Raw genomic sequence first — 26,975 nt, 5'->3', positions numbered from 1 at the left:
TTGTGGTCTTTCTTTTTTCTAACACAGAATGAGCACAGAAAAGAGTTAAAACTGCATTTAAAATATACAGTTGAGTCTGATGGGGTTGCCAAGGTCAGCAGCTCCCTGGCATCCATGTAGGGAGTGTTGTTCGGACAAGTTAGGACCGAGAATGTGGATCGGACCTAATTTGCTAGGATCACAAAGAAGTTGCTGAAGAGGTGCCTTTCTCTGAAATACCATGTTATGGTTGTTAAAGCATGGCGGTTGTCATTGCCTTATTAACTTGAGAGTTCTTTGCACAGATCACTCAGAATGTAAATTGCTTCTCTGAAGTCTCTGGAATGGTGATCCATATCCACAGTGCAAGAGTCAACCTAAGTGAGCAGTTATGGTGTCAGTTAAAAAAATTTTTTTTCTTCACTTATCTATTCATCCCATTGTCAACTGAAAAAAAAAAAAAAAAAGAAGAAGCACAATGTGAGAGTTGTGAGTTAAGTTTTATTGGGGGCAAAATGAGGGCTATAGACTGGGAGACAGCATTTCAGAGAACTCTGAGGAACTGCTCCAAAGAGGTGGGGCGAAAGTCAGTGTTACATATGATTTCAGTGAAGTGGGTACGTGCAGTCAAGCACAGATCTTGGTAGAAGCTTGCTGCTAGTCATGAGAAGATGTCTCCATTAATGATTTTAGTCCTTTTCTAGATATGTGAGTGAAAAAACTTGTTTAAAGTTCAACATTCAAAAAACAAATATCATGGCATCAGGTCTCATTGATGGGGAAAAAGTGGAAACAATTGCAGATTTTATTTTCTTGGGCTCCAAAATCACTGCAGACGGTGACTGCAGCCACAAAATTAAAAGGAACTTGTTCCTTGGAAGGAAAGCTACAACAAACCTAGATGACATATTGAAAAGCAGAGACGTTACTTTGCTGACAAAGGCCTGTATAGTCAAAACTATGGTTTTTCCAGTAGTCAGGTACGGACGTGAGAGCTGGACAATAAAAAAGGCTCAGAGCTGAAGAATTAATGCTTTTGAACTGTGGTGTTGAAGAAGACTCTTGAGAGTGCCTTGGACTGCAAGGAGATCAAACCAGTCAATCCTAAAGGAAATCCATCCTGGATATTCATTGGAAGGGCTGATGCTGAAGTTGAAACTCCAATACTTTGGCCACCTGATGCGAAGAGCTGACTCACTGGAAAAGACCCTGATGCTGGGAAAGATTGAAGGCAGGAGGAGAAGGGGATTACAGAGGATGAGATGGTTGGATGGCATCACCAACTCGATGGACATGAGTTTGAGCAAGCTCAGGGAGATAGTGAAGGACAGGGAAGACTGGAGTGCTGAGTCCATGGGGTCGCAAAGAGTTAGACATGACTGAGCGACTGAAAAACAACAGCCTAACCATCCATCCATCCATTCATGCACCCATCCATCCATCCATCCACTGACACATTCATATATTCAGTGTTTGCTATATGCCAAGCACCAGAGACATAATACTTAAAAGAGGCAAGACCCAGTCTCCATCATACTCCAGAGGGAGGAATGGTCATCCTTCTTAATGGTAGCCGTGACTACTGCCCTCACTCGGTGGGGCTGTCGAAGGAGATCTGATCCCAGAGGCCAGGCCAGGGAGGCTTCATTGAGAAGTGGAGATTGGGTCTGAGATTCTCAGGGAGAAGCAGGAGCGCTCCAGCTCCAGGAAGATGCAGGGATGGGGAGCTCTGTGTGGGATGCTGCGGGAAAGGCAGGCTGGGGGCACAGATGACTGCAAACTGAAGTCATCACCGGAGGGTCTTCCCACGAGGGTGACAGGATCAGGCTTTCGTGTCTAAGCTGTAGTTCTGGCTGCAGCCTGGAGAACAGAGTGCAGGGCCCGGAGTGGGTGGGAGAAGAGTTTGCTGCCCTGGCCCAGGAGAGGCGAGGCCAGCAAGAATGAGGCAGCCAGAGGCGGCGGGAGCCTGGAGCCAGGCAGGGCTTGGTCTCACTTTGTACCAGGAGTTCTGCGTGCGACCCGGGTCTGGTCTGGAAGCTCTGTGTGGATATTTTTTCATTTGTGCATTGAGGGGTGGGGCGACATCCACTCTGCTGGCTACTGTGTGGATTAAATGTCATCAGAACTGAAAAGTGCTTAGCGTGGGCTTGGCCTTAGTAAATACTCAGGATGTGGCAGTTGTCCATCTTGGCGATTTTGCTTTATGGTTTTGCTGGTTCCCTTGAAGCCTGGTAGTGCAGAGACCATGTTTGTTTTTCCCCCAGCCAGTCTCCTTCCTCTTCTCAAGCATTCCTAGTTGGCTTGAGTGTGCGTCTTCGGAACTACGCCTTAGGAACCCATCTGGATGTGATTGTCTCCGGCTCGGGTGGTGGGGAGGGCCTTCTCTGCATCTTCATCATCTGCTCAGCCCTTTGCTGCAGCAAATCAGCCCTCCTCCCAGGTCTCTGCACTCCGTGCCTCTCCCTTTGTTGGCGGGGGCATCAGGGCTGCACCGGGGCGGCTGTGGTCTGTATGCTGTGCCCTCCTCAGCTCAAAGGCAGTGCCCCCTCCCTTTGGGCTGAGAGCCTTGCATTTAGAACACACTGCCCAGCCCATAAGAGCTTGCCTTTAGATTCTGAGCTGAACCTCCATCCTACACGTATTTTATTCCATCTTGAAGCACAGAAGGACATTGTGCAAGCTCCAATTAATACAGGGCCCTTTCAAAATACTTTGTAGAATTTTTCCTGTCCTTGGGCAAATCTCCTCCTGGTGAGTGACTTTAATCTGGTTTAAAAATTGGCTTCTGATGGGCAGTCACGGAGATTACAGGTGCTTAGTTCAGGTGAATGAGAGCCAAGACTGGGTCATTATTTTGAAGGGAGTCGGTGTTCACACTCTGGGGGATGTATTCCTGGTTGCTCTCTTATAAGACCTGCAGGTCTTCAGGGTGCCCCAGTGGAGTGAATTTATCATCCTGTCCCCAGAAGATCATGACTTCAGGCAGCCTGAAGGGAAGTCACACACTCTCCTGAGTTGGCCACTGCTCTCAGAGGCATATCAGTAAAGCCGCTTTGTTCTTTTGTTGCCAGCGCAGAGGGAGCTGTGTTCTATGCTTCTTGAACAAGCAGACATCAGTAGGAATGCTTCATTTCTGAATTACATGCTATTAATCTCATTAGCTACTGAACCATTTGACCCCCTGCCTAATGAGTGGAACATAATTAAGCATAAAGTGCCTATTAAAAGGAAAATAGGTTCACAAGTACAGAGTTGCTAGTTCTGGAACAATCCATTGAATTTCAGAAATCCTGCTCTGCAGAGGTCAAGTCAAGGAATCTTACCTGCAATTCTAGGGGTTTCACCCCTGTCCATCAGCACAAGGCCAGGACTCTCCATGGGCACATCTGTCATAATGACCACTTGAGAATTGGAGGGATTCATGTAACTTAACCCTCTTTAGTTTTCTCTTCTTTGCTCTTGTGAGCCCTGTTTTTTGTCTGAAAATGCTAATCTCGTTGAGATAGTAGCCAACTCTCTCTCGGGTCCATCTGAGATATTTTCAGTGTCATATGTGCAGAGGCATTACTTTACCATTAAGGTCCGTCTAGTCAAAGCTGTGGTTTTTCCAGTAGTCATGTATGGATGTGAGAGTTGGACTATGAAGAAAGCCGAGTGCCAAAGAATTGTTGCTTTTGAACTGTGCTGTTGGAGAAGACTCTTGAGAGTGCTTTGGACTGCAAGGAGGTTCAACCAGTCCATCCTAAAGGTGATCAGTCCTGAATATTCATTGGAAGGACTGATGTTGAAGCTGAAACTCCAGTACTTTGGCCACCTGCTGCGACGAGCTGACTCATTTGAAAATACCCTGATGCTGGGAAAGATTGAGGGCAGGAGGGGAAGGGGACGACAGAGGATGAGATGGTTGGATGGCACCACCAACACAATAGCCAAGAGTTTGAGTAAGCTCTGGGAGTTGGTGATGGACAGGGAAGCCTGGTGTGCTGCAGTCCATGGAATCTCAAAGAATCAGACATGACTGAGCAACTGAACTGATACTGAACTGATGTGCAGAGATGGGCATTAAATCAGGATGACTGGTGTAGTAACACCTGAACACACCTCCTCCGAGGTTGTCATGTGATGTCATGTATAATTCATAGGTGAGGGGCTTGGTGAGAGGCTAGAATGGAGTCAAGTAAAGAGCCTCTTGCCTTCTGTCCCAGTTCATTCAGGCTGCTATAAAAATGACATAGACTGGATGGCCTAGCCAACAGGCACATGTTGCTTGTGATTCTGGAGGCTAGAAATCTAATATCAAGGTGCCAGCAGATTTCAAATCTGGTGAGGACCCACTTCCTAGTTTGTAGGTGGATGCCTTCTCTGGGAGTCCTCACATGGCAAAAGGGTCAAGGGAATTCTCTGGGGATCTCTTTTCAATTCAGTTCAGTTGCTCAGTCATGTCTGACTCTTTGCAATCCTATGAACCATAGCACACCAGGCCTCCCTGTCCATCACCAACTGCCAGAGTCCACCCAAACCTGTGTCCATTGAGTCGGTGATGCCATCCAACCATCTCATCCTCTGTCGTCCCCTTCTCCTCCTGCCCCCAATCTTTCCCAGCATCTCTTTTATAAGGGCACTAATCCCTTCATGGGGGCTCCATCCTCATGACTTAATCACCTTCCAAAGACCCTCCTTTCCTAATACCATTGAGAGGGTTAATAGGTAGGAAGGCCAGAGGTCCCCAAGTGGCGGGAGGAAATAAATTGCAAGTGGCAGACATTTCCCCCCCCCTTCTCTGTTGAGGACACCTGGTTCTGCCTGAACTTAACTTTTTCAAACCTTGAGATAACCAATACATTTTTCTTATAGAAGTGTTTTTCTTGAGCTATGTTAATGCAACTATGTACTTGCTTTAAAATTTGCCTTTCTTCAAACCAGTTCACCTAAGATGAACTTTTTTTTTTTTTTCTTTTCTCAGACCTTGGGCTGATGATGGCTCAACAAACCAATATTCATGTCAGTTGTTTTATGGCCAGGGATAACACACTTTGTGCCATTCTATCTCAGAAATGCATAATGTGGGAGAGGGGCCTGGTATAACTCCCTCAGCCTTGAGGTGTCTCTCTTGTCCGATTAACAGCTTGCTAACAGACATAAAACATCTTGCTGAAAACTAGCAAGCAGGCACTCTTTCTGTCCCTTTCTGATGTCTATGTCAGAAGTTTTCCCTATCTCTATTGCGCTTTTATAATAAAACCTTGCTACACAAAAGCTCCTTGTAGTCAAGCCTCGTCTCTGGCCCCGGACTGAATTCTCCTTTGGAGGCCACGAATCCCAGTGTAGCACGTGGCTTGCAACCTCAGCCTTTCACCATCATCTTGGGGATCAGTTTTCAACATATGAATTTTGGGGGACACAAACATTCAGTCTCCCTTCTTAAAAGTTTTTGCTTTCGGAGGCATAGAATGAATAAGAAGATCATGATCCGTCAGATTCAAGCTTAACCCCTCTGTTCTCAGGATTCTTCTCTGCAAAATGACAGTAGTAATATGCACCTTGCAAGGCTATTGGTAGGGTTAAATGAGATAATCCATGTAAAGCACTGATGTTCAGGAAATTTCGTCCATTAGTATTTTCCCAGCTTTTCATTTGGACAATTTGAGACCTTAAAAATGTTGAAAGGATAGTAGTATAATATCCAATATACCCATTGCAGCAGTTTATTCACAGTGCCATAGAGAAACCCACAGACTGGGTAGCTTCAGCAACAGAATTTTGTTTTTTCACAGTTGCAGAGGCTGGAATTCCAAGGTTAGGGTGCTGGCAGAGGTGGCTTCTGGTGAGACCTTTCTTCTTGGTTTGCAGATGGTACCTTCCTGCTGGGTCTGCTATGGCCTCTTTGTATGAGTAACTCCTGGTATCCCCCTTCTTCTTACAGGGACTTCAGTTCTCCTAGATTAGCGCCCCACTCTTATGACCTCACTTAAATTTAATTACCTCCTTAAAGGCCCTATGTCCACATATACAGTCACATTATGGATTAAAACTTCAATATGGATTTTCAGGGGGACACAGTTCAGTCCATAATTGCTGTTTTTGTTCAGTCACTAAGTCACATCCAACTCTTTGTGACCTCACAGCATGCCAGGCAGGCTTCCGTATCCTTCACTATCTCCCAGACTGCTCAAACTCCTGTCCATTGAGTTGATGATGCCATCCAACCATCTCATTCTCTGTCCTCCCCTTCTCCTCCTGTTTTCAATCTTTCCCAGCATCAGGGTCTTTTCCAGTGAGTCGGCTCTTTGCATCAGGTGACCAAAGTATTGGAGCTTCAGCTTTAGTATCAGTCCTTCCAGTGAATATTCAGGGTTGATTTCCTTTAGGATTGATTGGTTTGATCTCCTTGGTATTTAATTTCCCTATTCACTACTGACCAGCATGGAAAACCTCAGACTGAATGTTTGAGATTCTCTGCATTGATTTTTGGAGAAAGTCATGGTTATGGGCATGGTGGGATGGGGAGGGGACTCTCTTCATGGGGAGGATGAGCCGCATGAGGATGGTGTGTTACGTCCTCTCGTGGGAGAGGGGCGGGGTGATTCTGCCTGTGCTTTACTCTCTCCTTGCCATCCATGAGAACTGATGAAACATTACATGTTTTCATTGTTGGCAGCATCTGGCATGGAGGTTCCAGCTCTGCTTCTGAAGGTGCTGCCAGTCCAGACCCCTGCCTCGTGTCTCCAGAGGTGACTGAGCCGAGAGAGCACCCACAGGCAGCCAGGGGCCCAGAAGATTCTCCACGTCCCAGCGCACCGGAGCCCCAGGAGCGGGAGAGTCCCTCGTCCTCCATGCGCTTTGCCGAGGGCCCCCTAGAAGGTTCCTTGGCAAGCCCAGAAGGGGAACCTGAAAGTTGGCCCCTCATTCAACACCCTCAGAGGGAACTTTCTCCAAATGGCCCAGGAGAGGCCCCGGCAGCCTCGGTCCCTCAGGACGACAACTTGACTCAGTGCAAGGTGGTTTCTGTCATCCCCAGTGCCGGAGGAGAGACAGGCTCGAAGGAAGAAGAAGGGCAGAGACTGTCTTCCTCCAGCTCCACTGACCAGTTGGCAGGAATTCCACCAACTGCTCCTCCAGAGCCGATGAAGGTGCAGCTGCGTGGAGAGGATGCCCGGCCTGGTGATTTCGAGTCCCAAGGGCAAGAGGCTGCAGCTGGCTTACCATGGCCAGAGTCCTGGCAGGGAGCCCCCAAGGCCCCTGCCGCCCAACTAGGCCAGGAGAGTTCAGCCAGCCTGGAGGAGCCTCCCCTAAAACCCGAGACCTCAACCTCACAAGAGCCAGCCCCCGAATGCCCAGTGGAGGGGCCACCTCAGGATTTTACCGATGATGCGGGATTCCTTGGGGCCTGCCCTCCCACTGGGACCAGTTCAGGGGCCGCCCAAGAAGCCAAAGCAAAGGCCGATTTCCAGGAAAGCTGCCAGCAGCCAATGGGAGCACTCCCGCCCACAGGGCTGCCCTGGGATTCACCGGGTGCTGCCCTGGCGCTGGGGGACAAGGGCTCTTGGGAGGAGACTCTGGGTGCCCCTGATGCTCTGGGTCACTCACAGACCGGGAGCCAAGATGCTGAGCCCGGTCAAGTCACTGGGGCGGTGACAGGTGACCAGTCCGAGGGAATTTTGTTCATGAGCTCTGAGCCTGCCCCACACACCGCAACCAAGGATATGGGTCCAGCTTCAAGCCTCCCCTCCCAGCCAGCTGCTCTGGCCTCCATGGCTGCAGAACAAGCCAGGGAGATGGTTTCCGTGGCTGAGGTGCCTGTTCTCACAGATCCGGCTACAGAGTGGGCAGAAGCAGGGTTGTCAGGACTGGAGAAGCAAGCATCAGACCTCAGAGGAGAAGGAGAGGGTCTGGAAGGAGGCCCCAGCGAGATTCCTGCTCCTGTTCCCCTGGAGGAGAGGGCAGAGCTTGGGAATAGGGAGCTAAGCCATGAAGTCCAACCAGAGGTTCCAGCTCTCCCTGCTCCCAGTGCATCAGATGAGAGTGCCAGCAAGTCACCAGGGCTGAAGGATGAAGCTGAGCCCCGCGAAGGCCCAGCTGTGGCTAATGAGGAAAGCAGAGTCTCTGGGGCTGATCCTAGAGGACAGGGAGCAGCCCCAGGGCCCCTTGATGGTGCAGATCCTGGGAATCTACAGGCAGAGCAACCCGAGGCCTGGGACTGCAAGCCTGACCCAGAGGTGGACAAGGACAAGGTTTCACAGCTGACTGGAGATGAGGAGAGCCAAGGCCTTCCGAACACAGTCCTAGCACAGCCACTCGGAGAGGAGATCCCCGGGCACGTGGACAGGTCTGACTCTCCCTCAGAAGATGCAGCTTGGAACGTGGTGGCCCGTGGGATGATGGGAGAATCTCAAGTGGACCACGTGTCGGGCTCACTGCACCAGCTCCCTGAACAGCATCCCAGCCCACCCTCAGGGCCAGAAGGAGCTGGTGAACGTGTTCTTCCTGGGGGAGCCATCTGGGTGGGGCCGGGACTGCAGACCAAATGTCCCGACACCCTTCAGGACGTGGAGGGACTGGGAAGAATGGACTCTCTTCCTGCTTTAGAATCTGAGAAATCGGATTTCCTGTCGGCTCCTGCTCCAGAGGTCGTCCCCAAAGCCCAGGAGGCGGAGAGCATGCCTGAAATAAAGTCGGGGAGCCACCCATCCGCACAGAGGCCCGGCCGTGGGGAGGGGGAGGGCTCGCTGACATCTCCCTACCCTCGTGGGCTGGGGCGTGACACAGCTGGACAGGAAGTCCACGCCGATGGGCCCCCTCCCCCCGAGAAGGAGAACTGGGCAGTGGACTGCAGGCTCACGATGCTCAGCCTGGAGCAGGATCGGCAGGGAAACCTATCCCCCCCGGGCAACAGCAGTATAGAAGCGACTGCATCCGAGAGGCCCTTACTGTGTCCTGAGAACCATCTCCAAACATCCCAGACACACCCAGAAGCGTCGGTCTTCGATATGCTCAGGGAGACATCCCAAGGGTGCGAAAGCAAGGAAGAGACTTATCCAGGTGATACGGATTTTAAGAACCTGGGTGCTGATTCTCCACAAATCCACATACCCGTGGGACCGCGGGAAGATGTGAACTTGTCCACTCATGGAGGAAAGCAACAGGCTTCTGAAATGGAACTTCCAAGTGAGCTCCCCAAAGGCAGTCTGTCTGATGCTCCGAGTTTACCTCCCAGGGACACAGTTCCGGAGAATCCTACGACTGCGAAGTCGCAGTTGTCAGCACCCATGAAGCCTGAGTTGCCTGCACTCAAGGAGAAGGGGCAAGAGGGAGAATGCAGCAGCAGTCAGCCGTCCAGGAGCTCATCTCCTGCAGCAGACACTTTCCAAGACCCTTCTCTTGTAGGTAGCTTGAGCAGAGAGGAATATAGCTGTGCTGGGCAGGGGCCAAACGAGTCCCAACAGGAGCTGGTTGATGGGCTGAACGCCGGCAGCCAGCATGAAGAAGCATGTCTTGAGGACGCAGGCATTTCAGGAGCAGCTGACGCTTGGCCCCAGCTCCAGAACTTGGGCAAGACAGAGAAGGCAAGTGGAAACACCGTGGGGGCCCCGCCTTGTCGGCCTGACTCAGTAGCTCTCCTGGAGGCAGCTCACAGCCAGCCGGTTCCAGCACCTGCCAGCCCCCGAGCCACACCCTCCCAGGATGCCCCAGTGAGAGAGGCAGGTGAAGAAACCCAGGAGGGCGGGCAGCAACCGGGGTTGGTCCCACAGAAGGAAATGGAGCACCTCACTGCCTCGGATGCAGAGGTCCCGGAGCTTTCTGGAATTTTCCCATCAGCCAAGGATCAAGGTGTGGATGGTGCTGAGACTTGTGGGAAGGCAGACAGAGGAGTCCTGGGGATGTGGCAGGCTCTGGGGGAGCCAGGCTCCCTCCAAATAGAGCAGCGCTCCTCCCCTGGGGAGGAAGCCTCTACCTCTACTCTAGGTGAGCAGCCCTCGGCCAGCAGCCAGGATGCCTGGCCACTAGCTAGGGAGCTGGCTGAGAGTCCCAGGAGCGTGGCAGATCTTTCTGCAGTGCAGGTTGTCCCCGACCCAAAGAGGCTCCTGCCTTCTGGACCCCCGCAGGAGGCTGCCCCTGGTACTCCTTACCTGCACATCGAAGGTGCTGCCAGGAAAGGGCTGGAAGACAGTGTCGTGAAAGCTGTTTCACCCCAAGGCCCCGGAGCCCCTGGGGAAAGCCCTTGTTCCGCTCGGGAGCCCCTGCTTGCCTCGGAAAAGGCGTCCTCCAGGGAGGGCTCTGCTGAGTCCTCCTTGCAAGCAGGAGCTGCAGGTGAGGGAATCTCTGCAGCACCAGTCAGCCTTGGAAGCTCCAAAGCTGCAACCTCGGAGGGTCCTGTGGACTCTGTGCCCTACCTGGACAGGATGCCATTTCTGGCCAAGGGTAAGGAGACCACGGGGGAGGAGAAATGGTCAGGAGCTCCTGGTGCAAGTGCTGAGCCCAGTGAAATTCCAGCATGCCCCGGCAGTGAGGAGAGCAAGGCAGGGGAAGCAGCCAGAGAGACCGAGGGCAGCAGGGAGAGGATGCTAGAGCCTTCCAAGGACCCCAGGCAGGGAGCATCAGCTGGTGTAGACGCAAGCTGCAGGCAGACTGGGATGCTTTCTGGGTTGCCTGATTTCAGGGAGCACATCACCAAGATCTTCGAGACGTCTGTGCTTGGAGCCCTGGCCGCCGATTGGCCCCAGAGCACAAAGGGAGAAAAGGCGGGAGCCAGGAAGAGGGTGATGGGCAAGGGCCTCACGGTGCCAAGCCCAGAGAAGCTTCCAGATGGGACTCAAAGAGTGGCCATCGCCCCTCTCCCCACCCTTCCCACTGGTCTCTGGGTGGACTCAAAGGAAAGGAAGCAAGAGCTGGCTATAGAGGCTGAGATTTCTCATCTGGGTCCCCAGGATCCAGCTCCAGGAAAGCTGCCCGGGCTGGCCTGGCTGGCCGCAGAGCACACCCTGCCGGGCGCCAGTGAGGAGAAGGAAATAAGCGAGGCCCCGCAGATGCTGGCAGACAGCAAGAAGCCGGAGGGGGCCGGGGAAGGCTGGTGGCCTGGACCTGGAGGAGGCCAGGCCCATTCACAGCAGGCAGGTGGCCCGCAGGAAGCAGCTTCAGGTCTGTCTGCACAGGCAGCTTCTCCAGAGATTTCCGGGGCTGAGTTGCAGGTGGCTCCCCAGAGCCGCGGAGAAGGGGACTCTGGTCCAGATGACAGCATTCCTTCTGGAAAACAGAGCCAGGAAACAGCCGGCCAGGACAGTCAACCCAGAGAAGATTGTCCCCGGGGCTCTTCTCACCCCAGGGCTCTGGGTGATACGCCAGGATCCACCTCTGCCCAGGGAGCATCTCCCCACAGGGATGTCCCACCTCTGCCCGAGGCCATTGGTGAGCCCTGCACCCCAGACCCACTTGGGGGTGAGAGGAGGCGTGCAGGTGCAGCTGGCATCTCGGGAACACAAGATGCCCTGGGCACCCAGGGCACCCCGGAGCCCCCAGCTGGGGAAGTAGCAGAGAATCCGCTGGAGCCCGGCTTGGAAGCCGGAGCTGCTGGGGAAGCAGAGGGTGACGTCACTTTGAGCACAGCTGGGACCTGGGCATGTGTGTCTGAGGACCTGCCTGAAACAGGTACTACGAGAATGTTCTCTGGTGCGGCTGCTGCCTCGGCTGTGCCAGGAAGCCCTGGGGACCCAGGCTGCTCGGAAGGGGCTCTGAGGATGGATGCTGAAGTTGCCCCAGGAGGGGGCCGCCCAGCCAGGCCCCCACAGGCAGAGGAGCAACCCAGGCCTGAGTTCCCTGCTTTTGCGGAGGACGGGAAGATAGGTGTCTCCTCACCCCCAGAACCTGACGAGACTCGGGACCTGAAGCTGCAAAACCTGGACCCAGAAGCACTGGACGCTGAGAGGTACTTAGAATAAATTCACACGCTAATGCGGGGTCAGCCGTAAAAGTGATTCTCATTTTTAAAAGTCAAAGTGATGAGTGGCTTTAAAGAAGCTTCATTTTTCCGTATCTAATTGTTTAAATTTCCCTACTTACAATCTCTGGATGTGCTGAGAGTCTGAAAACATGTGAGAAATGGTTTGGAGGCGTCTGTTTGGTTTGGAGGAGCTGTCTGTTTAACACATCTTTTTTCCTCTCCTTGTGTTCTTTAATTCTTCTAACTGAAACTGTAAAGCATGAAATATTTACAGGCCAGCAGTGGACTATGGGGTCATAGGTTATGGTCAGTCAGACTCTTTCTGGTGTCCAGATACATTTGTTTTTGAATCTGGATTTATTTAGGCAGAGAGGCCTAAACGATCCCAAAGCATCTCAAAGCCTTTCACTGCCTGAAGCTAATTTTTTTTTTCTAGAGATTTTCATGAAGTAGCCACTTAAAGCTTAAACTGGGAAAAGGGCTTTTCAATAGGACATGGAGAAAAATGCCATTTCTAAGATGTATTGCTTTCTTTACATTATCCCAGAAAGATCCCCAAGGCTGGCCCATCCACGTTACCTTTGGTTCCTGAGAAGGATGCTGCAGACATCACGGACGAGGTTATTTCAGATGATGCCAGCAGTGCGGGAGGAGCAGAAAGGTCAGTGAAAAGGCTTCAGGCTTTGGAGAACCCTGCCTTCCTTTGGCAGAGACATGCTGGATGCTTTGCAAAGGATAGTACTGCTAATGTGTGCGTCTTAATCTAAGAAAGATGCACATAGCCGTTCTGATTCTTTATACAGTGCCTGAGATAACTATGATCTCCATTGCTTATATAAAGGAGGTGTTTTCACATCTGAGCTTTGTTTTTCTTAACATCTTTATTGAGACGTAATTCACATACCATCTCATTTGTTCATTTAAGGTATACAAGTCAGTGGCTTTTAATATATTCACAGAGTTGTGCAGTTCTCAACTCTGTAGTCAATTTTAGAACATTGTCATCCCCTCCAAGAAACCCTGCACCCCTTAGACAACATGCCCCGTATCTCCCAACTCTCCGAGCCTGACACCTCCTAATCTAGGTCATTACCTTTTGAGGTAAACGGGTTCAAGTCTGATTTAATCTTGAGCAGGAATGTCTAATCACCAACAGCAGTCATGCCCCCTAGGGAGGAGGACAATGACAGATGCAACAAGGAATCCCAGACCTTCACACTTTGCAGGGTACCTGCTTGTTCTTTCCTAAGTGAAATGCCACCCGTGGCTGGGCACCAGCTGCTGCTGGGAAATGACATCCTCCAGGGGAGAGGGAGGTGCTTTGGGCATAGACACATACTGAACAAGCTTTGCAGCATCCTTAGCTCTTTGGCTCCTCCAGAGGTGTGTGTGTGTGTGTGTGCGCGCGTGCACACGCTCATGTGAGCGAGGCGGGGTTGGATTTTAAATTAGTACCTGTGGCTAGCCCAGAGTAGCCTACCAAACAGCTGCAGGCATTTTGTAAATGATTTGATGCATATTTTGCACACGCCAAAAGAATGCACGATCACCTGTTTTTCAAGTCTGAGCACTTCCACCCAACTGCCTTGCCTTCCAAACCAGGGCAACTCTCATAACTCTGGGCCAACAGAGTTGCAAGCCCTGTTGCCAAGACAGATGCAGTTTAATCTGCACTGGACACTTGTCTCTGCTGCTGACTTAGTGCAACATTCCCCACAGCTCTTGCTCATATGTATTTTTGACATTCCCAGTAAAAGTGTAGGAATAGATGTCTAACTTGAAAAATCCTCCCCTTCCTCTCCCCACAAATGTTATATTAGCTCTTTCTTCAGTCCCCGGATGTTTTATCATCCTTCCTGGAGAACAAGAAGGTCTTAGGACCAGGCATATAGTAATCCAATAAATATTTCATGACTTGATGTTTTAATCACTTTTAATTTTAAAATTATAATTTCTAAATTAACATTAGATATGTGTAAGGTGTAGAAAAGTATAAGGAAAAAGAGAAAAATCCACAGCCCCACCACCTAATGATTGCTGGTATTTATGATGTTAGTGTGTGCACAAACACACATTATGTTAGGGTAGTTTCATCCACTGTGTTTTTTGTTTTTTCTGTTTAAATTCTCAGAGTCCTTTTTTCCAGCTGCCATCAGAACTCTTTGCAGACATAAATCTTAGTGGCTCAAAGTGTATGACTTATCATAGTTTACAGAGCAGTAGATATTGACCTTAATATAATGGGGGTTCTGTGCACTTTGCTCTGGTTGAAGATTTGTTGGGTGATAGACGTTCAGATTCTCGAATTGTGCCGTTCATTTTGGCAGCCCTGGTCACGTGTGTTCGGAGGTGTGCTGTGAGGGTAAAACGCATCTCAGATGTTGAAGATTTAGTGCTGATAGCTTATGGGGAACGATGTTGGATTTGTGTTCTCCGAAGATTTAGCTTCGGGACCAGGGACCAGGCTTGATCACTCAAGAGCTTTTGTGTAGCAGAGTTTTATTAAAGTATCAAAAGGGACAGAGAAAGTTTCTGACACAGACATCACGAGGAGGACAAAGAGTGTTCCGCTCACTGGTCTTACCAAGGCCTTAAATGCTTTTACCAGACCCACTCCCTCAACATGCGTTTTAAATGAAGATTAGAACTAACAATAGAAAGGTCTTACCAGACCCATTCGCACAACCTACATCTTTTGTTTTATTGTTTAATCATTAGCTCTGGGCTTAAAGAAAATAACATCTTCTGTGACTAAGACTAAGGAATGTAGGGAAAAAAGTTTGTCCTTTTCCCCTCCTTGAGAGCCCTGGACCCTTTCCTGCTTGAGGGCCCCGACTCCTTATCAACCTACCTAAGGATTGGCTCTCTCAATGTGAAGAAAAGAATACAGGGAATACCCTGGTGGTCCAGTGGTTAGGACTCTGCACTTTGAACTAGAATCCCACAACCTGCCTAGTGTGACCAAAAAAAAAAAATATATATATATATATATATAAAAACATCACTAATAATTTTTATATTTTATGTTAAAATGGTAATATTTTGGATGTACTGGGTTAGAATATGTTATTGAAATTATTTTCATATTTTTTCTTGTTTTTACTTGGCTACCAACATTTAAAAATTACCTGAGTGGCTTTTGCGTTCGTGACTTGCATTTGTGACCGTGTGGCCTTGAGTGCACAGTTGTGTTCTTCTCTTTGAGATCCCATGGACTGTAGTCCGTCAGGCTCCTTTGTCCATGGGATTTTCCAGTCAAGAATACTGGAGAGGGTTGTCATTTCCTCCTCCAGGGGTATCTTTCCAACCCATGGTCTACTTCTATTTAGATCATTTGCTTTGCTCTGGTCCTTGAAGGAAATGAGGATAGAAGGGGGCTCACCTTTCCTGTGCTTTGGGTTCTTAGGAAAAAAGCCTGCTACTCTCCCATTGGCTGAAGATTTCCAGAAAGAATTCCAGGTGGGGTGACCTCTGGCTCTCCTCCCTCGAGGGCAAATACAGGGACAGCCACGTCTGAGCAAATGAACCACAACAGAGTCTGCTTTATACTCAGTAGACAATCAAAGGTCTCCAGAAGGTACAGACCAGGTCTGTCCAATTGAAATAGGATATAAGCTGCAAATATAATCTTAAATTTTCTAGTAGCCATATTCAAAACAAATAGAAATTATTAAAATTATTAAAATTTACATGTGGACTTCCCTGGTGGCTCACTAAAGAACTTGCCTACCAATATAGGAGATTCGGGTTTGATCCCTGGGTTGGGAAGGACCCCTGGAGAAGGAAATGGCAGCCCACTCTATATTATTGCCCAGGAAATCCCATGGACAGAGGAGCCTGGCAGGCTACTGTCCATGGGGTTGCAAAAGAGTCAGGCATGTCTTACCAACTAAACAACAACAGCAAAACCCCATATATGACAGATATTATCACTTCAACATGCAATCAATGTATAAATTATTAACTTGGTATTCTGCATTCTTATTTGCATATAAAGTCTCTGCATGCTGGGGTGTATTTCATACCCACAGCACATCTCCGTTTGCACTAGTCACACATCAAGCACTTAACAGTTCCATATGGTGAGTGGCTGCTGCCTGGGACACCCCAGCTCCTCCCAGAGCTCTCAGAGTCATCGAACGATCTAACACCAGTGCTAGGAATGCTTCTTTGCCTTGGGGGGAAGCTCAGTAGCTCCGGTGGACTTTCCACCCTGAGGGAGCTGTGCTGTGGATCTGAGCAGGCCTCAGAGAAAGTCCGGCCAAAGTCGGGCGTGTGTGCCCCGGGAACAGCAGGTGCTGTACGTGAAGGTGAATTCGGCAGCAGTCTGGGGGAGGTTGTGTGGTCACACTATGGCAGATGCTACCAGGAGCTGGGTGGTGGCGGAGTTTGGGTTCACACCCAGCTGTGTCCCTTACTTGTTTCATGCCTAATCTCAGTTTGCCCATCTGTAGAATGGGGAGGTCACAGCTATAATTGCCTCCCTGAGTTGCAGTGAGGGCCAGGATAAGTGATCAAATGCAATCGTGGTGCGTTCCCGCTCAGGCAGAGGTTAGGTTTTCTTTTTTCAGTTCTGTGGGACAGGCTTTTCTCCTGCAGTGAACTGAGTGGCCAGTCCTGTTCGTCTTCCTGGGGTGGAGGTTCCAGCCTGGCCGTCTTTCTTTTCCAGAACTATCTTCTTTGTTAAAATGTCTTCATGGCAGAGGAGAGGGAATTTACTGCCCACAACGATCTGCTTCAAGTTTAAAAATTTTGAGATTGTGTTTTATTGTAAAACTTTATGTGTTTTTTTTTATTGTGTATTGCATTGCATTTCAACATAAAAATAATACTTTGAGTTGCCATGAGAAGAAGCAAGTCAAAACCAGATTTTCTACTCTCTTGGTTATCGGGTGACACAGTTCTGTTGAATCTACTGAAATTTAGAGATTGTTTTGACTTGGTTAGAGCTGATCCCACTGATCAGACTCAGTACCTAAGAAGTGTCTCTTTTCCGTCTTGGTGACAGGATGATTTGAAAACTCAATCTCATTTCCATGTAGATGCAGGGAGCACATATTTTGCTGCTTTATTTCCCATCTTTTGAAGTCAGATTGGGCCTGCTGGTGCATGTGCTGTGGGTATCCTGTGGCTTTGCTCACCTCCACCTAAGGGGCATGTGTACACCCAACTCCGAGAAACAGGCGATGACAGACAGCTTGGCTGTGGATTTCTGTATATGTCGTGTGGTCCCTCCCTGTGGAAGATTCTGGAACCCATAGATTTTATTTTTAGAATGTTCTACAGAAGACGCTTGAATGATTTTGACTTTGTATCCATCCAACTGTCTTCAGGGGACGGAAAGTCTATTATTAGAATTTGCCGTTTTGCTTTCATGCCACTGATGATCAGATGTGCAGTTCTGAATCCATTGTGGACGTCACCAGGCTTGCTCTTGCTGAATATTTATTTCAAGGGGTCTCTCTTTTCTTCCATTTGAGGAAATGGCTGGAAAGGTATCATTTTCAATTACTAGTGCATTTGAGAGAATTAAATTATTCCCAGATGCTTCAGGTCTTTGAGTGCACCTAGGCTCAACCACAAGGGGCAGTTGGCTGAGGAGCGGAGGGAGGGACCAGCAAGGTCCAGCAGGCCTCTTGCCCAGGAGGCCCTGGCTGGACCTGAAGGCGGGGCTGGAGTGGGTTGCCACCCTTCCTGCTACTCTGTCTGCTTCTTCCTTCTCTCTCCTCTTCTTTCTAAAATTAGCAGCTGTGACACCATGTTTTCAAGTTTAAGAATAAGGTTTTGAAAAGGGCTATAGTCATATAAATTAAGGAAAAGAAAAGAAGCTAGCAGGCCTAGCAGATAAAGCCAGGACAACAGACCCATCCCGTCCCCACCCCCATCCTTCTGGGTTTGATTGTATATGATGTTGCTTGGACTATTTTAAACTTTCTTTTGAGAAGTTTTGGGCTATTACAGGGCTATTACAGAGCTACAAGTCTGACACTTCATTCCCTTGGAGCAGTTTTCTTCCCAAATAGGAGATGATAGAGTAAGACAGAGGGTTCATATCCCAGCAACCTCTTCCAGGCTGTGTGATGCCTGGAGAAGCTGCCTGACTTTTCAGTCCTCAGTTTCCAAATCTATAAAATGGGAAAAAATAACACTTGGGTTGGAATTGAGATTAAAATGGAATGTTTCCAAAGCGATGTAGTATAACGCCTGATATATGGTAAGTGTAAAATACAAATGGGAACCATCATTCTCATTTTCAATGTATTTATTCAAAAATACATCTCGAAAATTAAGCAAACAAAGAAAATTCCTGAGGTCTCCAAATGAAATGGAAACAGACCCTGCAGGGAGGGGGGATGTGAGGCTGGGTGAGACTGTGCGTGCCTCTGCTTCTGTGTGTCTCTGTCATGTGGGAGCCCCACTAATGCTGCCCGGCTCACAGGGCTTGTTAATGGTTCAAAGGGACCGCAGAACTAACGACTCTACAAATGATGTGGACTTATATTACGATCAGCAGCTTCAATCATTGTGAACCATCGTGTTATAAAAGTCAAAGGACCTTTTAAAATTCTGTCTTTATGTTCTGAAGGTTTTGTGTTCCATAATTAAAGCAATTTTTTTTAGAGGTGAACCCGTCCTTTGGAAAAACGCCAAGTCGCTGTGGAAAGCTGGGTTAGGAGACACCTGCACTGGAAGCCGGCAGCCTCTTCCGAGGCTGGGGGCTGACTCTGCCTCCAGGTGCCTCTGATGGGACCCAACGCCTTGGTTTCCCGCCGTTCTGGGTTTCTGGGCCTCTCTGCCCTGAGGCCTGTGTTATGTGGATCTGAGTGGGGGAAGAGCCACTTGAGAATTCCGGGCCAATTTCAGGGCAAGGTGGTGATTTTCCAAATGAATGTGTCCAGACCGACCCTCTTTTCTTCCTGGAACCTCTCATTACTGCCACTCTGTTAGGGATTCAGGTTTGTTTCAGCAGCTGTGTTTGAGAAATGGATATTTTAGACTCTAGCTGGCTATCTGGAAGGAAATTTGAGTGCATTCTTGTTGAGACTGCGAATAGGGAAGGGACCAGGGAGCACCTAACAGAATCTGACCTCCGATGGCAGGCTTCCCCCCCTGGACAGCTGAGCTGACCCAAGGACCTGCCGTGGGGGAAGGGGCTGTTCTCAGCAACTCCACCCCGAACCTGCTTCTAGGCTTTAGAGAGCAGACTGTATAATTGAGTTCTATGGTCTGAGACCAGCTTCTGCCTCGAGGTCTACAGATAAGTTCCTGCTCAAGTTCTAGTTCTGTGACTTTGGGGACATCACCTTTGATGAACCTGTGTTCTTACCTGTAAAGTGGGGGCATATAGAACCTAGGATTCAGTGAGTCACTTTGCCCAACACAAAATAAGTACTACTCAGTGTAAGTTCCTTTTTACTTATTCCTCCCTCTGAGCCAAAGTACTTCGACATCCAGCGTCTTATTTCATCCTCACCTTGAGCCTTAGTAGGTATCATTTGTGCCCTTCTTCTGTAGAGGAGGAATTGGATGCTGGGATAGGTGACATGGCTTGCCCAAGGTCAGTGGGCTAATGAGAGTTAGAGTCAGGACTGGAATCTCTCTTCTGGAGAGGTCTTCAGACATCAAATCCGATTTTGGATCTCTGATCAGTAAAACTAGCCAGAAGGAATCTTGGAGATGTTACTCTACAACATGCTGTCCACTGGAACAGAGATTTCTATGATGATGGAAGTGTTCTGTGTCCCCAGTATCAAGTAAGGCAGTCACTAGTCACATGTGGATATTACACACCTGAAATGAGGCCACTTGAAAACCTGGGGTCCGTTTCAGGGTGATGTGGCTTCAGGGTCACGGAACTGAAACTGGATTTTATTTAACTGTGATTAATTTTTTATTGATTTTTTTATGTGAACTATTTTTAAAATCTTTATTGAATTCATTACAATATTTCTTCTGTTTCATGTTCTGATTTTCACCCCCGCATTGGAAGGTGAAGTCTTAGCCATGGGACTGCCAGGGAAGTCCCAACTTTCATTAATTAAAACTGAAGTTGAAATAGCCATGTGGGACTCTGCATGGCACAGCCCAACCTGAAGACATAGTTTCATCTCATGTATAGGAGATGAGTCATCCCTGCCAGCAGTGTGGATTCTGAGAGTTTCTGGGGGAAGTGCTTACAAGGCTCAGATACCTGGCTGTGTCCAGTGAGTGCTGGGTTCCCTCCTCACTGCCTCCCCCCGGCTCTGCCAGTGGGAAAGCCAGGCAGCTATGTCTCCAGAGTGGAGACTGGGTTGTATTCATGGGACATGTGCCTGACAACACGGATCAGCAGGAGGCGTCTCCCTGGCTCCTGAACCAAGGAGATTCACCACTGGGCCGACCAGAGGCCTTGGGCTTATCTAGTGCAACCTCACGTCCAGGCCTGGTAAGGAGGCTCAGGTGATCCAATCACCTGGCTTCAAACACTTAATCTAGAACCCTCTGTGCTCACCCATCCCCACTGGCTGCACCTACAGGGGTGCCCCTCCAGGCTGTTAGGGAGCTGACATGGGTCCACAGCAGAGAATGGATTGCCAGTTGCCATCTGTCCCTAGAAACTGGCAGCGTGGAAAAAAGGCTTCCTGTGGGGTGTGCAGGGCCAGTGGCCCCCACTAACTGCATCTCAGCCTCCCTTTCTTCTCAGGCCTGTTAAGTCATCCAGCATTAAATATTTTAGCAGCCTGCTGACTCCGAGGTACATGAGTGTTTCTCTGTTTCCAGGGAAGGCGTTGGAACAGGTCTGATTACTGAGACTTGTAATGCCTTGTCCTTTTGTAAGGCGGTCAGAGGGTGTTTGGGAAGCAAACCCTCAGGGGAGGGGGAACATCTGTGCCCTGGAGTGGGCGGGCTGGGCGAGAGAGGACTGCAGTGCGCAGGGGACGCAGTCAGCGCTGAGTCCTCAGGCTGGGAGCGTCTGTAGGTGGAGGGAAGCCGGGCCCCCGAGAGGTGAGTGTGGAGGGCGAAGGAAGAGGGACCAGAGGCCGAGAGAGGGAAGCCTTAGGTCTTGGAGTTGAAATCCCTCCCCCATCTTGGACCGCGTTGGGCGATTAGGTCACTGCACCAGTCTCAGCTGCTTCTTGGGTCAGCGGGCCACTGATGTCTCCCGGGGCTTAAAGGAAGGTTAAACGGGTTTAGAGGAGGCAAGACGCAGAGTAGCCTGTACAAGCCAGCCCTCCATAGCCAGGAGCTGTGACCTCAGAGCAATAGACAAGGCCCCTGGGCCACAGGGGCCTCAGCAGGCAGATCCACCCCCACAGCCGGCCCAGTCCTCCAGCAAACGTGCACCAGGCTGGGTGCTTAGAAGGGAAGCCAGAGCCTCCCCGTGATAGGGAGGAGCCGGGACACTGGACAGTCCTCCCTTGGAAAGAGGGCTGGGGTGGCTCGGTAGGTGGGCAGTCGGTGGGCAGACACACTGCCAGGGAGTGATGCACGTGGTTTGTTGACTCCCAGCCCAGTGCTCAGCAGCCTCCATCCCGAGGGGCCGGGTGGCTCACTAGCTCCTGTCCGCTTACGTGTGCCTTTGTGCCTTCACCAACAGACAGCCTTCCTTCCCCTCCCTGGGCCTCAGTGTCCTCTGACACAGGTCAGGAGGTGGGTGTCATAAGCCTGAATTCTCCACCTAGAAATGTTTGCTCAAACACACACAGTGGTCATGTCTGTAAAGAGTGGGTCTCAGCCTCTGGCTAAGAGAAGAAGTCACGATCTTGTTTCTTTGGGAAGGTTAGACTTGCAGACGCGGCTCTTGGTTACCCAGCACCCGATACTCTGCCTGGCACACAGTGGGCGCTCCGTAAGCCCTTGCTGAATAATTCATCCCAGCTCACTGTCAGTTGGAGGCTTTCTGTCCTGGAAAACCAGGTCAGATGAGACTCTGGAGGCAGACGGCTGGGTCTAACTTCTGGCACTGCCATTAGACTCTTGAGTTCCTCTTAAATTCCTTAGCTACTCTACGCCTCAGTTTCCTCATCTATAAAATGTATATAATACTAGCTGCCACCACAGAGAGCTATTAGGGAGATTACATGTATGTTAAAAGCTTAGTAGAGTTCCTGCCTGGCACGCAGTAAGCACTTACATATAAGGGGTAATTTTTATTGCTCTCATTATTACTCTGATAATGGGGCTTCCTTGGTGGCTCAGATGGTAAAGAATCTGCCGGCAATGCCGGAGACCCAGGTTCGATCCCTGGGTTGGGAAGATCCCCTGGAGGAGGGCACGGCAACCCACTCCAATACTCTTGCCTGGAGAATCGCATGGACAGAGGAGCCTGGCGATCTACAGTCCATGGGGTCACAAAGAGTCGGACACGACTGAGGGACTAATAACACTTTTCACTCACTTTGAATGGTAATAATGCTATTATTATTCAGGCAGGTTCCTGGTAAACATTCATGCTTTGACACAGGGACTAGTTGAAATTTGCTGAAGTTCATTTATATCTGCCCTGGATTCTTCAGAAGGTGTCATTACCTTCTAAAGCTACCTCCCATCCCGCGGCCTGTAGCCTCCCCAATGGGGTGGCCCTGAGTGTCGCAATGTTGTATTTGATGCAATGCAAGCCTTCAGGGACATAGGGGGAAAGGTTCTCTGCCTTGAGAAAACTAGGGCTTTGGGGTTAACCTCTTGCCAAGAGTGGCTGCAAAGAGGCTGAAACCTAACATTTGTGGCAGGGAGGGAGTGCCTGTGTGGGGGAGCCCGGCGGGGCCTGCACCCGAGGAACGCAAGCTCGGAGTGCATCTTATGGGGCACATTGCCCGGCTGTCTGGCCCGACGTTTGGAGCGGCTGGCCCATCCCAAACCTCCTAGAGGAAAGGGCAGGGATGAAAGTTGTCTGGCCCTGCCTGCCTGCCAGATGCTGTAGCACAGTAGCTAGTGAAGGAGACCCCTTTCTGGCAGATGACCAAGCAGCTGGTATTTAAATGGGCACAGCCGGAGTTGTCAGAAAGTGAGAATTTTGGATGAGGGGAGAGTGCCAAGCTTGGGCTTGAAGTCTCAGTTTAGGCCAGACTGCCTTTCAGCGGGGGCCACCTATGAAGAGTGTCTGGGGCAGACAGCCCCTTAGGCTCTTAGCAGGATGCTCACTCTTGGAGATGGGTGCCACCCACCCATCTCAGGCATTCACAGTCATGAAACATCTGGACCAGAAGGATCTTCGGGCTCCTCGTTCTATAGATGAGAAACTTGAGACCTCGAGAGGATGTGTGACCTCCTTACAGCCCGCACAGCTTGTCGGGGTACCACTGACTCATACTGGATGCAGTTCTTCTGGCCTTGAGACCAGCGCTCTTTCCAGCAAACCCACTGGCGCTGTAGTGAGCAGGCACCCCCTTTCCTCTACACAACAAGCACCCCAGGTAGGCCTGGTATGAACTGGCATTATAGAAGGTTTTCTGGAGGTGGTGGCAGCATTCTAAAGTAATCTTTTCCTCTAGTTGTATCTGAGAAAGCTACATATGCAGTCTTTTAAAAATAATGTTATGTGTTTATTTTTGGCTGTTCTGGGTCTTTCTGAGCTGTGCGGGCTTTCTTCAGTTGTGGCAAGCGGGGCCTCTCTTCGTTGTGATGCTTGGGTTTCTCATCGTGGTGCTTCTCTTTTGCAGAGTATGGGCTCTAGGCGCCTGGGCTTCTGTAGCTGTGACACATGGACTCAGTTTCTCCGTGGCACGTGGGATCTTCCCGGACCAGGGATCGAACCTGTGTCCCCTGCATTGGCAGGGGAATATTTTACCACTGAGCCAGGGAAGCCCCTGCATATGCAGGCTTGCTCCAGCTGTTTTGCAAAATGAGTTAAACTGCAGCCTCTGTGCTCTGCTGACCCTGGCTTTCCTTTGCTTGTGGCCAGTAGCATTTGCTGTAGGATTGCAGGAAAACCACTGTGAGAAGCTGGTTGGACAAGGGCTCACAGATTCTCTAATTTGCTATGATTTGGGGAGTGTGCAGATACTGGTGGGGAGGGAAGTCTCTGATTAGAGTTAACTCAGGAGAGAGCTGTGCTGAAACTTGAGATCTCTCCTTCTGTCCCAGTGTGTCTGTGTGAGCAGTTTACTGAGGAAACTCTCAGAGGATACTGCAGTCTGTGTCAGGTTTCTTCACTAACAGTTGAGCCATGAATCCTTGGGAGATAAAACACTCTTAATGATCACTGCAGGGTCTAGTTTTGTTTTTGCATGAAGATGGGAAGTTTATATTGGAAGCCACCAGACTCCCTGTTGACTTGCTGTTTATACCTCTTCTTTGGTTCATCTTTGATCTTCAGTGGAGAGAAACTATTCTGCAGAAAGAGTCCTGCCTGGGGGCGGTGTGGGGGAGGACAGTTTTGCTTTTCAGAAACTGGCTTTGCATTTTGTGTTCAGGAACTATAACTGCCCCAAATGGAAAAGTGTTACCCCTTCCTACTTCTTCCTGGCAGTCCTGAAAAGCCACTGGCTCTACAAGGCTCAAGAAGGGCATTTTATATTTTCTGTTCTAAATCCCTTTTCTTTTGGTATAAGAATTGGAGGAATGTGTAAATGCAGAGGCAAGTCCAGACTTAAAAAAAAATTATTTGTTTGGCTGCTCTGGATCTTAGTGTAGCACGTGGGATCTTTCATTGAGGTGCACGGACTCCTGTTGTGGTGCGTGGGTTTAGTTGCTCATGGCATGTGGGATCTTAGTTCCCTGACCAGAGGTCAGACCCATGTCTCCTGCACTGCATGGCAGAGTCTTAGCCACCAGGGGAAGGCAGACATTAAAGGCATTAGAGGCAGGAACTCCAGTGTGGCTGAGAGATGCTGGCCAGACTCATCCCTGGGTGAGCCCTCTGCCTGCTTTGCCCCTCCCCCTACGTCTCCACCCTCTAGGGAACCTCTTTCTCCTGAGACCATAGATGATCAGATAAATGTAGTGCCTACGAAGCTTTCTCACCCTCCAGCTCCCCAGGAGTACCCTACTCCTGCCCTGCCCAAGCATCAAGAGTTCTTTCTGTAGCCTGAGCACGGTTTTAAGACAAAGCAAATGTGTTATAATTTGTGCCTCCCTCAAAAGAGAAATCCAGGTCTACTGGCCAGGTTAGTTCAGTAACACAGTAACAGAATGACTGTAGTTATAAATCGTACATTCGTTCATTATTTCATTCACTCAGACTGAGGGCCTCTTCCATGAAGGTCAAGGCTAGGTGCTCCAGGCAGAGTTTCTGATCTTCAGCACTATTACCCCTCACTTAGCTGGGTAACTGATGGAAGGGTCGTCCTGCACATAGTAGGCTGTCTGGCAGCCCTGGATGCCAGTCGCATCCCCCAAGTCGTGACAATCAAAAATGTCCCCAGGTACTCCTGCACCAAATGTCCCCAGCGGGCAAAACTGCCCTTGGAGAACCGCTGCTCTGGGGCTGTGCTACCCGAAGTGTGATTCCTTAGGCCAACAGCCTGGCATCACCTCGGAGCCTGTTCAGCTGTGCTTGTTTCATCAATACTCTGTTTTCAACCATTGCTTTGATGTGACAAAGACGTCCGACTCTGACTTCCAGGGAAGATCGCTTTTCTGCCCAGCAAGGTGGTATAGCAGTCAGGGCTTGCTTTATATTTAGTCAGACTTACTTAAAATTAGGACTAGGTAAAATTCAAATACAGGTACAGCTGAGTACATGTTCAAGCGATGGAGACCCTTGTGTAAAGTGGGCTTCATGTCCACTCAAGGAAAATTCCAAAGCCACATCTAGAAATCCTGGACGAGGCTCAGAAGTCACATGGAACTGCTCCCGCCCTTTTTCTGCGTAGATTTCGGGTGCAGGCTGACATTTCATCTTAGCTTGGGTGGAGGCTGTGGCTGAATTTTTGAAGGCCTGAATCCAGTGTTTCCTTTGTGCTTACAACTACATTTTGCTGGGCTGCAGTTCAGAAACGTAACTCCCTGCCTGGACAGCCATTCACAGAATGTGAGGATGTAGCTCAGAAGCCCAAAGCAGGGATTCCTTCTAAAAAAATTTTTTTCCCAGAAGTGGATCTTATATTATTAGTTGTGAGAGCTGAACTCTCATGCTCGAGCCAGGCACTGGTCCTGCGTTCCTCATGGCATATTCCTTTGCTGACGTGTTCAGAGTATATAAAAATATCCTGAAGCTAGTTTGTCACTGTGGATGGGTTAGGAGTTCGGGTCATAGACACACAGCCTCTGCGTGAACCTGGCTTTGCTTGGGGTGACCTTGGGTAAGAGACATCACCACTCCAAGTCTGTTTCTTCCTTTGCAAAGGATAATAGCAGTGCCCACCACATAGGGTCATGTGAGAATGAAGTCGGAAGAGAGATGGAAGCCCCTTAGCAGAGTGCTGGCTGGGTAGCAAATGCTCAGAAATGTCAGCTAATATTAGAGTGGTCATTTCAAAACATTTTTTTAAATTGCCTTTTTGGTTTTCATGATCTGATAATTGAGTGGGGACAGCAGAGTGCACACTGTCTTATGGGTGGTATTTTGTCATCCTTCAAAGCTGGCAGATGACAGGATAATCTAGGTGAAAATGCCCTTTCGGTTTGGGTTTCTGGTAGTTGGATGAAGGCCTGAGATGTTTAAAAAGCAGAGACATTACTTTGCCAACAAAGGTCCATCTAGTCAAGGCTATGGTTTTTCCAGTGGTCATGTATGGATGTGAGAGTTGGACTATAAAGAAAGATGAACGCTGAAGAATTGATGCTTTTGAACTGTGGTGTTGGAGAAGACTCTTGAGATCCAACCAGACCATCCTGAAGGAAATCAGTCCTGGGTGTTCATTGGAAGGACTGATGTTGAAGCTGAAACTCCAATACTTTAACTGCCTGATGCGAAGAGCTGAGTCATTTGGAAAGACCCTGATGCTGGGAAAGATTGAGGGCAGGAGGCAAAGGGGACAACAGAGGATGAGGTGGTTGGATGACATCACCTCTCAATGAACGTGAGTCTGAGTAAACTCCAGGAGTTGGTGATGGACAGGGAGGCCTGGCGTGCTGCAGTCCATGGCGTCACAAAAAGTCGGACACTACTGAGTGACTGAACTGAACTGAACTGAACTGA

At 49.5% G+C, this 26,975-nt stretch overlaps 1 protein-coding gene across 11 annotated transcripts in view; it reads left to right on the top strand.

Annotated features, from left to right (window-relative positions):
• The window catches only part of TACC2 (transforming acidic coiled-coil containing protein 2), a 234,542-nt gene that overhangs the window by 67,442 nt on the left and 140,125 nt on the right, over positions 1–26,975 (top strand). For all 11 annotated transcript variants that reach the window (XM_070364027.1, XM_070364024.1, XM_070364033.1 and 8 more), the window contains 2 exons: positions 6,638–11,899; positions 12,462–12,575. In XM_070364027.1, the coding sequence (XP_070220128.1) occupies positions 6,638–11,899; positions 12,462–12,575 (5,376 nt within the window). The remainder of the gene's footprint in view (positions 1–6,637; positions 11,900–12,461; positions 12,576–26,975) is intronic.

The sequence above is a fragment of the Bos mutus genome, chromosome 26 (genome assembly GCF_027580195.1).
Source record: "Bos mutus isolate GX-2022 chromosome 26, NWIPB_WYAK_1.1, whole genome shotgun sequence".
NCBI lineage: Eukaryota > Metazoa > Chordata > Mammalia > Artiodactyla > Bovidae > Bos > Bos mutus.
The sequence above is the reverse complement of the archived record's forward strand: the minus strand, read 5'-3'. Positions and strand labels throughout refer to the sequence as shown.